The 13,735-nt window shown below is 36.3% G+C and overlaps 1 protein-coding gene across 1 annotated transcript in view; it reads left to right on the forward strand.

Annotated features, from left to right (window-relative positions):
• NOX3 (NADPH oxidase 3) overlaps positions 1 to 10,788 on the forward strand; it is a 37,343-nt gene extending 26,555 nt beyond the window's left edge. The window contains exons 11-13 of the mRNA XM_072332789.1: positions 6,453 to 6,599; positions 8,212 to 8,336; positions 10,662 to 10,788. Coding sequence (XP_072188890.1) covers positions 6,453 to 6,599; positions 8,212 to 8,336; positions 10,662 to 10,788 — 399 coding nt within the window. The remainder of the gene's footprint in view (positions 1 to 6,452; positions 6,600 to 8,211; positions 8,337 to 10,661) is intronic.
• The last annotated feature ends 2,947 nt before the right edge of the window (positions 10,789 to 13,735 follow it).

Consider the following 13,735-nt stretch of genomic DNA (forward strand, 5'->3'; position numbering starts at 1 on the left):
AAATATGTAATATCCCTCATAGGTAGATACATAGACAGAGCTCAAAGACAAAATTGTCCCCTTTCCTACAAAATGAATCATGCAAGGTCATCTCAGAGAGCTCTGAGGGCAATGCCTGCTCTGTGTCCAGGTGCAGGTCCCATGCAGGCTCTTGGGATGCCAGTCCTGGCCCAAAATGCTGCTTTCAGCACCCATCAACAGCTTTTCTCACCCTGCAGATCTGAAGGAATGAAAAAAGGCATTTAAGCTCTGAATGAGATGTATATATCAAGAGGCATGTTACTGCCTGCATACCACTTTAATTATTTTCTTTAAAAAAATATGCTGGAGGTTGTAAGGAATGGATGGCACCAGTTAAGCTAACATACTCTTCATGTACTCACCTGTTATACATCTTCTGCAAAGGATGGATGAGACACTACCAGGAGAGGACAGGGGAAGGAGAGATACTCAGTAAGGGATAAGAAGTATATATAGTATATACATATATATAAATATATGTTCTTTTCTATCCAGCATGGCTACTGATGCCTTGCAGACTTTTTCTTTCAGCTTCCTTTAGTTGGTTTTCCAACATAAAAACTGAATCAGAAATTGTTCAGCAACACACATTTAAGGACAGATATCCAAGAGGGTCAGTACATATGGAGCTGATTGCAGGACCAAGGGGCTGATCTTTTTAAATGAAAAAGTGTTAAAACTGGCTTCTTAATGACAAGCTGCCAGGCAAAAGCATCTGGGATTTTAGTAACTGAGGAGCTGAGGGCAGGTTCAAATTGTTAGGGGGGGATCTTTGAGGCAGAAAAAGCACTGAGAAAGGAGGGAAATAAAAATGAAAATATGAGCTAGAAGTAAAAAGAAGCTTATTTGCAAATGTTTGTGTTGTATCAGAATGATCATTTCTACTGGAAGAAGGTCTATCTATGAGCATATATGTGTTATATGTATGTATTATATACACTGCATGTGCAAGCAGGTAAAAATATTATTATTATCATCACTGTTGTTATCTTAAGGGGAAAATATGTGAATTTAACTATGCACTGAGTGTATAGTATACCTCAGGATGTATAGCTGTGAGAGAATCTTGGGCAAGTGTGCCTACAAGGAAAAATGCATGGTGCATTCTTCCACAACTTTCTGCTATAGAGTTTGGTTTTCTTGCATTCATGTGAAATATAAAATACAATGATTTCTATATGTCTTTTATCTATATATTGGTTTCCTTATTGGTGCAATGGGAATAGTGATGCTTATTTTTCAGAGGTGTTATGAGGCTTAGCTCCATTGGTGTTTGTAAACTATTTTGAAAGCCTAGATGAAAGGTACTGGGGAAGTTCACAGCATTCCTTAAAAAAACTTGGCAGTCATCTTAGTGAGAGCAATTAATCTCATGGTAGCTCCATATTTTTTCCCCCATTGGTCAAAACCTTCCACTTGTGGTATAATTACAAATAATTTAATCTTCCACAAAGTATTCAGCACTCTCTTTCTGCCAAGTACCACAGAAATGTCTATTAAGGAAATAAATAAGAGGTTTTTCTTTTTTTAACAGCTTAGTTTTGATTTCAGTACAGCTATCATTACGCTTATTGAACTAATATTTCTTAGTGTTGCCTACATACGGTTGAGTTATAAACACTCATAGCTTCCATAATGTCCGCAGCTGTATAATTTAAAAACAAAACAACCCCCCCCTCCCAAAAAAAAAAAAAGCACACAGAAAAAAAACAGCAAACTGAAAGGAGTGCACATTTATCTAATTGATCCTTCACAATTAAATAGCCTTAGAGCCTTAATTTCTCCTTTTGTGTGTGTGTGTGTGTGTGTATGTGTATGATTAAGAAGGGAACTGCTGCTAGTAAGTTTCTTCTGGCTTTAGTTATGCACAAAATGATCTTTTCTTCATATTGCTGATACGATCTTTTGGACCAATTGCTGTTGAAATCAATAAAATTGTACTGATTCATCAGATGCAGTTGTTAGCAAATATGCATTTCCTCTTTTACTGAAAATAAAATATTACTAAGAGTTGAACCAAAGACCCACCTAGCCCAATATGCTTTATTCAGTATTGCCTGTTTATGAGCACCATGAGAAAAATTATGAGAGACAACAAACTGGAAAATCATACAGTGATATTTCTTTAATGAACACTCTTCTGCCTTTGAGCACCTTCAGTACTGTCTTGATACAAGAGTTGCCTTGTTCTGTTTAATAACACTTAATGGCTTTTTCTTCCACGATCTTGTCTAATTGTTTTTTAAACCAATGAAGATCTTTGGCAACCACAGCACATTTTGGGAGTATGTTCAACAACTGTCCAACCACTTATCCTCTCCCACTTGCCTTAGACCTACCATCCCAGTCTGAGGTAAACTTCCACTTTGAGTTCCACCCCAGACCACAGGTGTCTCAGCAAAACATTTTGGACTAAAGGCCTGAAAAGCCAGCCTATCTCAGCTGTCAAATGCAACCCGAGATGTCTTTGAGCAGTTTAGGTTTCTTGTTTCAAATTTATGGGTATGAATTTGAGTCTTGTCCCATATTTACATGAAAGGCCAAATGCTTCCACTGTAACTCCAAGTCCTGCGCCATGTTGCACATGCCTCTGCCGGCACTGCAGTGCTTTAGCTGTAGTGGCCCTCTGGATGAATCAGTGTGGCTGAGGGAGATCTCTGAACATTTCTGGTTTGCTACAGCCCATGCATAGCATAGGATATTCACGATCAGGAGAGGTTTTGCAGGGAGGTGTCCAGCTGCAGGTGCAGTAGGGTTTTGTAGTTGAGTCTTATGTCTATGGGGCAGCAGCAAGAGCCAGGGATTAGGGTGTCTCTCTGGGCAGCCCTGGCCTCATTATCTTTTACACCTCGCTGGTGAAAAGATGGCTTAGCTCAGAGTCACAGCTCCCATCTGTCTTCAGAGTCAAGAGAAACAGACAGATGATCATCAACAGGTAATTACTAATGACTTTCTGCATTGTAGAAGATGATTTACGAAGTATATTCTTTCACCTTACAGAAAAGAAGTATGAGAGCTCTTGTCTGTTGCACAAAATTCAGAATAGAGGAAAATGAATGATAAATGTGTACATATTGCAAGGGAGGAGAGTACTATAGAAATAAGCAACAATTCAAGCCTCTGCATTACAGATTTGATTAATAGCAATACTGCATCTAACTCAATTTGTGAAAAGAGCACTTGGAAAATTTAAGACAGTTTACTTGGGTAAGCCATCAAGCTGATGAATGTAGTTGATGGGGATAGTCTCTACGAGACTAATGAAACATAAATCTGAAGCAGATTTTTAAGGGTTCTAAATAAATGTACAGTCAGTTAATATTATTGGGCTTACAGTAAAAAAATACTAGATTCAGAATAATTGTTTAATTATAGAAATGCACTGATGCTAGCCTTATTCTACAATTTTAATGAGGATGAATTTTATTGTGTGTTTATTGTATTTTAATTATACATGTTATATGCTGTGCTTTGCCATAGGTACTTGGTGTAAAGAAAGGAAGACTCCTTCATAAATGGCATTTATTTTAGCTTATTATACTAGAAGTCCTTATTGATCTAAGATAAGAGGAGACCTTTTATTCATAGGCCAGCCTAATTCACTATCTCCTTTCTTTCTAAGATTATATTCATAGTCAAAAATACTTCTTAGAGTGACAATCTTTCTTCATTAACTAATGCTCTCTGCTGCTAACATGAAAACATTAGAGGTAGTGCAATGGATACAGCTCCAGCAGAACTGCACCTGTGATGAATTTAAGAAATTTCTGCAGATTCAGAAAGCAATATCCTTTCTCAAGGGGACTGTGCTAGAGGCAGCTTGACCTAGTTCAGTCGAACTGGCTGCTACAGTGACAGCAAGATCTGTAACCAGCTAAAATCACTCCTTCAAGCTCCATAGTCTATTCTAGAAAATAGTTCTCCATTTTCAGGACCACGCTGCCTCAGCTCATCAGTTAGCTTTTCTTTCTCCTTCCCTGAATGTGCTTAGTGCTCAGCTCTGCCTACATGCTCCCAGTTGCTACCCAGAACACAATGCATTATTCCTTTAGGAACATATACCTCCTTTCCACACACAAGTACTAAATTCATATTTCCTTAGAATGAACTGCTAAAAATACTTTAGAAATAAGATGATCAAGTAGAGGCTGGGGGAAGACGTTTCTCACAACGAATCAACAGCCACAGTGTTATACAGACTGACAGTACTCAGTGGCCTCATTTTCAAGATGCTATGAGTGTATAACAGGCCGAGACTTTAGTATTTGAACATAAAAAACTAAATATGTGTTAAGGCTATAAATTATATATTTCTGCTAATTTCAATAACACTCTTGTTAGTCACAAAAACAAAATGCTATGAAGTCAGCAGGCTTGCTTTTTCATCCTAACCTATGCCACTGTAAATCAGGAGCGATCCCCCTGCAAAGAAATTTTTAAAGTAAAACATTAAAATAGAATGGGAAAAGGAACAATCAAGATGATTCATACTAAAATTCTACAGACAATCCTATTTCTGGACTGTAGATAAACTGCTTAACTCTGAATGCTGTATCTTTTCCTCCTAGGTTCTTACTTTATTTATATTTCCTTCAGAAATGACAGGTGAACTCTTGTAGCATACAGCATGTATGCTATAAGAACATATAGCATATATAGATATATAGCATATATAAGAAACATTTCCAATCACTGCTAGTCACTTTCACCAAATCTCCAGTGAAGCGCAGTTTTACCATGTTTTTCTTCCAGCACCAATTGTCTGGCAATTTCATATATGAAAACTTTGGGAAATCTGATTGCTTTCTGGTTTCTTCTCCAATTTTTGCATTTCAGAAGCATCTAATATGAATCTTTATCTCATTGATCCTAAGGTAATGGGCTACAATTTCCAAATTTTCAGAGCCCCTCAGAGTGGTTTCCTTTAGGATAGACCTTAAAGATTACCTCTTATAGTGAGGTATAATAAAAGGTAGAGGAGCCTGGTGAGCACAAATGGAGAGGTGTAGAAGGAAGTTAAGGGATTTTGCAAAATATAAAAAATCATGGTTACAATAAGAATAGTGTTAACCATCCCTTCATTATTGTTTTATTGATGACCTCCATGTCATTCCCTTATCATCTGGAATTGTGTATTTTTAAGCTTCCCTTCCCCTTCAGAGTTTTCTTATAACTGCGGTGCATCTGAGCATCATAGTAGTGCCTAGCAGACTCCAGACACCATACATTGTTAATTATTTAAAAGGTATTTTATATGCAGTTAAGATAATTGACTGCAATAGATCACACATTTTCTGGAGAGGACATAGGTGTCCCTGAACCACATAGATATAAGTACTGAGCAGAATAAGGGTTTGGGGAGTCTCGTTTGATCCAGCTGAAGATGCCATGGCAAGGACTCTTGAAATAGAAAGACTCATCATCATATGAACAGCAACATCATATGATTTCCTATCCAAGCATTTCCCTATACCAGGTTCCCAATAGATAAGATACATCCCTCTTTGTGACTGTTTGTGCAATAAAGAAATAAAACAGTGGGAAAAAAAAAAAAAAAAAGCCACAGAAATTATCAAGGAATGGAAAAATTAGCCTCTTAGTAACATATCCCAGGAATGTTTGGTTTACCATAGAGAAGATTATAGGACAACTCGATTCCAGCTTCTAATTTCTGCCTGGGGAACAAAGCTTTAATAATAGATTCTCCACTCCAACATAAAACATTAAAAAAATTTCCACCACATGGAAGATGAAGCTAGAGAAGTATAGATGAGAAAAACTGTAAATTTTTCACAGATATGAGGTCTTTAGCCAATACAAAACTACATCATGGGACAGTAGATCGTTAGACCTCCTTGGCAACTTTAAAATTACAGTTTAATGTTTTTCTAGAAGTTATAAGCTGTAATTTAAATCAGACATGCTATAAAAAAACAACTAGGCATGCTCTCTATACCATTTTATACAGAGTATTTGACTTGAAGTGCATAACTAATACCTTTTGATTACATCTACAGTTAACCTATGGCATAAGACTGTGAAAAACAAGAATTCCTTGCTTTTGTGCTGAATGAAATTGAAATTCCCTTTTCATTATAACTGAAAATCAATACAAAGTTCCAAAGGATAATCAAGTTATTTGCAAGAAATGTAGGACTACATATTCTATGTTAAATTAAGAAGTACTGGTAGGGAAAATAGGAAACTTGTACGTTGCCTATCTTCACTCTACACACTAATACTCAATCTTGAAGATAAAAATAAAATCTTGTAAATGATAGAACCTCTACATCACTGAAAAGATGTGTGATTGTGCTTAAAATCATAGTGGAGAATTGTGCACAATGTGTTTAATGAACTGTGCTAATTGTTAGGAACCTGTTTCACTGAAAGTTTTCTTCTTTCTAAATCTCTTTTTTTATATCTGACAGGTTTATTTTTACTGGATCTGCCGAGAACCGTCCACATTTGAGTGGTTTGCTGATCTTCTGTTCCTTTTGGAAACAAAAATGGTTGAAAAAGGGAAAAATGATTTCCTAAGTTATCACATATTTCTTACTGGCTGGGACGAAAGTCAGGTAATAATGAAACTCTTATGATTCTGAGTTAATGTACCTTGCTTTTTCAGTATGGTAACATAAGTAACAGGAACAGCTGAGTGAATGATGGATGAAGCAGAGAGACAAAGAACTGTAAACATAAAGACACCAGGCTGTTTCCCTCTCACATTTAGGAAATTGGGAAGAGAGAAAACAAGTCAGTGATCCCTCCAGTCCCATATCTTGTCTTGTGTTGTTCTGACTAGCAGGTGTTCCAAAAAAAAAAAAAAAAAAAAAAAAAAAAAGAAAACAGAAGTGCAGAGAGCTCCTGGAATCTTGCAAAAGGGCATTTTGTCCATACGTCTTTGGAACTTTCTTTAAACAGATTCTAGCTTTTTTATTTATTTTTTCTTCCCACTAAACTATAAAACATCAGATATTATTATTGTTATTACTTACTATGTTATATTTTCTGTTCTTGTATGCATTCACCATAATTTTGAACACTGCTGCATTCGAAACATTTTTTTGCAAATAATAATAATAATAATAATAATAATAATAATAATAAATATATATACATATAAATATTAACCAATTCATACTATTTGAGAAGATATTTTCCCTGATTGACCTTAATCATTTAATTTCATTGGATCATCTTACCTAGTGGCACTTAATCTTTAGAGTAGGTAGCTTTAATTCAGCTTATTTAGTCCTTACCTAGACCTAAATGATTTTCTCTCTCTGATTCTTCTTTTAAACCAAACTCAGATCACACTGTGATCAAAGTTAGGCACCTGTCAAAAACTCTCACAGGTGACTCTTTGCTCTACTATTTTATTTCTTGCTGTCTCTATTGAGTGTAAGGACTGCCTTGTAGATATTAAAAATTAGGGTTTCTGTCAAGGAATGAGATATGTACATAAAATCATATTCAGAGAAATCTCCTATTGTAAAGTATACGGCAGTCATAAAAGTCTGCATTAGCAGTATCACAGAGTATTACCTAAAACCAGTTTTGAAAGAAGCTATTCATGAACTTAATAAAACACAAATCTGCTCTCACCTTCCAGCTGTCAACATTTCACCTCCCCCTTGAGCAAATACCAGGCCAAAAGTCAATTAGGCAGACAGCTATTCTTGCTGGGACAGCTGAGTTTTTGCACTCATGTTCTCCATCAAGTACCGCCTTCCCTTCACACCCTTTTGTCCTGTCAGCACTGCCTTATTATCCTGTGCTGTTCCTTATGTGATTCAGGAGTTGTACTGCTTGCCTACCTACACTGGTGCTGTTGCTCCTGGAGCACCCAAGGGCTATGAAGGGAGAATAATGCTTTTCAGTGGCTACACCTCAGATCAAATTAGGCCCAGGTAGTAAAAGCAGGTATTTGATCTCTACTCATATCAAACATTTAGTCTCAAAAAGCTGAATTCCTTTAAGGTCACAGGTGCTTTTTGAAGTATTTATTAGACTTCTTTTGTACTTCTACTCTCTTCTCCCTCCTCATTGTCTTTGGATAATTACACAATTTTCTTTCCTTTATTAATACTTCTGTCTTTCACTGAGAAGCAGTGTTATTGCTTTCTCCTATTACTTTGAGTATATATTGTTGATTTTAAAATTATTACCTTGTAAATTTGTGTTTAGGCTACTCACATAGCCCTGCATTTTGATGAGAAAATGGATGTAATTACTGGTTTGAGGCAGAAGACCTTCTATGGTAGGCCAAACTGGGACAATGAGTTCAAGCAGCTAGCTGAAAACCATCCTAGGTAAGGCAGGTTGGCTTCTAACCTTGTTAGGTAACTCGTCTCAGCATAAACAGTGGGAGGAGGGGAGAACAAACCTTTCTAAATGACCCTTTTAAAATAATTTAGTTTTTTTTCTGTGTGGAAAGAAGATTTATGCTTAATGAAGCTTTTAATGAAGAAATCTCGGAAAGAGAATGCCAATAAAATCTAATTTTTGGACAAGAAAATCTAATATTTAGAAGTATTTCAATATCCTGGCCTTTGTCCAGATATAATTGAAACACACAATCCAATTACTGTTCTGCACAAAGGACAAAGTAGCATTAATTTCCCTTGAAGATGGTTATTAAAGAGATAAACTGTGATTTTTTTTCTTATGATGTCAAGGATATGTTTGTTCAGTGAACATATTTGGCTACTCTTGCAAGACTATGCTGTTCTGTTATTAGTTCATCTCTACTGGCAAAGACAGTTCATTTGAACTTGGTGGATTCACTAGTGGCCTGAGAAAAGCTTCTTTGTTCCTGAAAGCCTTTGAAGCAAGAATTTGAAATATTTTGTGTTCAGTGGTAGAAGATTCCAGAATCCTTGGGACTCTTTATGATTTCCAAACATTTACCTGCTAAAGCAAAATAAAGGCTTGCACTTGAGAGACAGAAACACAAAAAGAAAAAGAAGAAAGAAAACTTTTTTTAAAGATGAAAAAGACTCAAGAAAAAGCTGAAAGGGAGGAGATCAAAGAGAATACAGTAAACTACAAGAATACCATAAAATTGCAAAAATAACAGTAATAGAGAAACTATTTGATAGAGGTCAAAATAAATACAATCAGGAAATAAGGAAAGATTAAAAATAGAAAGAGACCAAGGGCAGGAAGCACGATTTTTGAAAGACCTTTTATACAGGTTCTGCTGTAAAAACAGAGCTTTTAAAGTTATAGGTTGAAACACATCCATTTTGTTACTTTCTTAAGTACAGCTGAGAAAAGTCTGCTTTTCTGATGATCAGAGAAGGAGATGGGCATTAACTTTCTGCACTGGATCTTGTGATATTTCCTTAGAAAGCCAGTGCTAAGTGGCAGAAAAATCTGTATTTGCTTCTGAATGTTGATGTACACGTTACTAGTCAATTTTGAACTCTTAAAGAAAATTCTGCACTCCTTGTGTACACTGAATCACAAAAAATATCCTACCTTTCCTTGCTTTGAGTTACAGAAGGCTCAAGAGTTTATACTATGTGATAAAACAATTTGTATGAACCAAATACCTTTTGAGTCCCTACATCTAAGTCCACCAAGTTTCCCATTGTACAACAGTGTCTTTTGCAGATTAGCAATATACCACTCCAAGTTGAACCTAATGTAGTTGAGAACCGGAGTTATATGGGCTATATAGTCCTTTTGAGGACTATGGCTTAGGCACTAAAATCAGGTCTACAGCTACTCCTTTAATGGAGCAAAACCTTTTGAAAATCAGTCACTTGTCTCTTTCACTGTATATAAGTAGATCCAGCTTGCCCAGTAGCATGCTGGGGGATGCATGAACAGCATGTGTGCATGTCTGCATCCACATATATGTGTTTCAAAAAAATATGTGCTGTATCCTTATAAGCCAGTTCTTTAAAGCACTTTCCAGCAAGGAATCATATTTCCAGTTCTTGGTAATACACTTGTGCACTTATTACACTTATTAACAAAACTGTTTGTTACATTAGTCACGTTCTTGTTGTTTTGTGAGAACTGCTTACAGTTTTTGTTTTTGTTTTTGTTTTTTTTAATCTGCTACTTACAGAACTGTCCACAGACAGAAAAGTATTAAAATAAATTATATATATTAAAAACAAAAAACAAAACAAAACAATAAAACAAAACAAAACAAAAAAACCCTACCAGGAAACAGAAACAGAAATGCCCAACCAACCAAACACAACAACAGCAAAACAGTGACTCAGAAATAGCTGAGAGATTTATGCATTTCTTAGGGAAATAAAGTACTAACTCATATGGAGAAAAAGCATTCTAAATTTTCAGCCCAAACAGATGTTTGCTTTCCTGAATAAAAAGAGTATGACAATCAAAACCAAAGAACCATGATTTAAAATAATTTGTGACCTCTAATGCAGCGATCCGAATAAATAAAGCAATATGACATACTAAACACTGCAGTGTTACAATAATTATACTGTAGTACTATGTGATGGTAACACAAATTTTCTCAAGTGCGTTCCTCAATAAGTCATTTCAAAAAAGTCATTTCAACTGATACAAAGCTCGAGGCTGTAAAAAGTTGTAGTTTATCCATTTAACTGCTTTTATAGGTGTGTTTTTTGTTGTTGTTGTGATTACAGCAATAGTATTGGAGTATTTTTCTGCGGACCCAAGAATCTCTCTAAGATCCTTCAAAAGATGTGCAGCTCATATTCAACAGTTGATCCAAGAGGAGTTCAGTTTCACTACAATGAAGAAAGTTTCTAGACTGTACTTCTCAACTCCCTAATAGGTATTGCCAAGTTATACTTTTTCCTCACATTCTCCTGTAGTCTATCTATTTTGTGGCATTCAAGCTGTAAATTGAAATAGCAGTGCTGACTTTAGTGGAAAAATACCATCCTATGCCAGCTAAAGAATTGGTTCCAATCCTTAGCCTTTCCTTCAAAGAGCTCAAGGGCCAATTTCTTATTGCTTAGTTGGTGACACACTGAATCCAACCACATCTGTTTGAAAACACATACAAATCACCAAACTTTGAAGAAAAAGGCATGAAAAAAAAAAAAAAAAAAAAAAAGGAAATGAAGAACTGTACCTCACTGTTGTGTGTGATCAAACTACTACTGCAGGCAATACTATCATTCCTGCTGTTTAAATCATGCCCAGCCATTCAAAGCATTTTCCTTCCTGGTGTTCTGATCTTGCACTTCTAGCCTCCAACTGCGCACACATCCACATCACCTTTTGTGTCATAGAAATACCGTTTAAATATATGCTTTCCAATGAATTCCTTTTGACCTACCAAAGCAAGAAACATTTAAACATGCTGTTTCTGCAGTAGTACTGGCAGTGCATTCCATAAGCTAATATTTTCTGAAGGTTAAGGAGATTGCAGAAATTTTTGCACTCAGCAAAAGCATCCCCTGAGAGAGGTAACTGAAACTGTAGGCAAAAGTTTCGTGTCCTTTAAATGCCACACTGCTTCCTGAGCACTGCAGGAATGGACTGCAGAAAGATAGAGAATCGTGGGTATCACAGATTGTTGGTGTGGAAAGGGACCTCTGGAGGTCATGTGGTCCTGGGTCACGAGTCCCTTCTTTCATTTCTGTGCACATCATTTTCGTGCTGCCATCCTCCACAGCAAGATGGATCATCTTTGACCTCGGAGGAGGTGATCTTTGAAAATCATCCAGTTTTCCTGGATCCCCCTTTTCTCCAGAATCACACTGCATGTGATTTTTCCAAGCAGCTCCCTGAACAGTCCTAAATCTGCTCTCCTGAAGCATAGGATTGTGATTTTGCTATTTGCTTTGTACCCTTATTTGTGCATCCTGAACTCCACCATTTCACAATTACTGCAGCCAAGACTGCTCTGAAACTTTTACATCCTTAAAGTCATTCAGTCATCCTTCAAGTCATTCAGATAAGTCATTCCTGTGTCCTTCTTCTTCCATACTTCTCTGAAAGAGTGGTCAGGCACTGAAATGGGCTTTTCAGGGAGGTGACTGTCCCTGGAGGTTCAAGAGATGTGTAGATGTGGTGCTAAGGGACGTGGTTTAGTGGGGAAATATTGGTGACAGGTAGACAGTTGAACTGAATGATCTTTGAGGCCTTTTCCAACCTTGGTGATTCTACAGCTCTATAATTCAGCATGGTTAAACATGTAGAGCACCAAATTATTTCAGAACTGGGGAGGAGACAAAATAAAAAATTCAGGACTTATGTAAGCTAGTAAAACAGGAAATGTATTTCCTTACCTCACTCCCCCAGCACAGAAGTTAAAGAGAATCTATTCTCAAGTTGGACTGAGACATAATGGAGTTCACTAGGATCATGTAATACATTTCTCCAGCCACATAAGAAAAGTGGGAGATAGGAAACATCCTGTGTATGTCAGCAGTTGAATAAGACAAATGACAACATTATATATGTACACATACATACACGGGAAATGCCCACAAGAGGGGGCATGGCTGTATAGACAAAAGAAGCAACAATAAGAATTACATCACAGAGGATTACAGTATTATTCTACATCTCTTCTATTAGGATATACAGTATGCGTGAGCTGAGCTTGATACACAGATACAGTCTTGTTATTAAGTTTAGAGTAAGGCATCTTTATTTTAAATAGCTGAAGTTTTCTTAAATGCCTGCCTATGTGAAATGATTAATGCGGTGCATACTGTGTAGCAGTAGAGTGAGTAGAGAATTAGAGCCTCTGCCAGTTCACCTAGAGGCATTTATCTTTCATTTTTTTCCCTGGTGCCCATGCTGAGCCTCAGGGTAAGCTGACACATTTTTTAATATAAATTAAGTTTCCTTTTTTGTGTGTGTTGAAAATCTTGAAGGAAATGAGAAATGTGTGTAGGCACCAATACCAGCTGCCATTGCATGAAAGAAAGAGGTGACAATTTCCTGCAGATTCTGAATGATTGTTTTAATGGGGTTGGATTGGAGGTAACAAGCACAAAGATATTGTGCTGCCAGAAAAAACAGGATCTGTTCTACCCCTAGCCTCATGCAACAAGATGCAACATTTAGCTTCTGGCTCAACATGGCATCTCTTCACTGCTTTGATTTATTCTCACTTTTGCAAATCACTGTGGTATGCTACAGGAGATGCATTTAGAGCCCTTGTTATACTTCATTGAGTAGTACTGCTGTTATCACCACCAGAGGAAAATTTCACTTGTATCAGGACTGAGTGACCTAGAATAAAAGAAAAATAATAATAATAATATATATATATAAATAAAAAAATAAAAAAAAATAAAAAAGAAGAAGAAAAAAGATAAAAAAAAGGAGAAGAAGAAGAAAAAAAGAAATTGGGAGGTTTGTTGAACTAGGATGAAACTGCATTTAGATTGAGTGAAAAATCTCTTTATTACAAATACAATTTAAATCAAAATGGAAACTAGGAAAATTTGGCTTCCTGCCTTGTTTTGAATAACACTGAACACACAGCACTGATGATAATGTGAGTGCACGTGTAATGACTCTATTATTATGTTTATGCATGGAAACATCATTCACTGTCATGGAAAATGAAAGATATCTTCATGGATTTCTCTGTTCAGCTTCTTCAGCAGGAAGTGTTCAGCACTTTGTAGGACAATATTAGTAAATAAAACACAGTCATAACAGCATAGGTTTATCACATCCTGTGACAGAAAACTAATCATAGAAAAGAATCATAAAGATGTAGATCAAT

Source organism: Excalfactoria chinensis, chromosome 3 (genome assembly GCF_039878825.1).
Source record: "Excalfactoria chinensis isolate bCotChi1 chromosome 3, bCotChi1.hap2, whole genome shotgun sequence".
Taxonomy (NCBI): Eukaryota; Metazoa; Chordata; class Aves; order Galliformes; family Phasianidae; genus Excalfactoria; species Excalfactoria chinensis.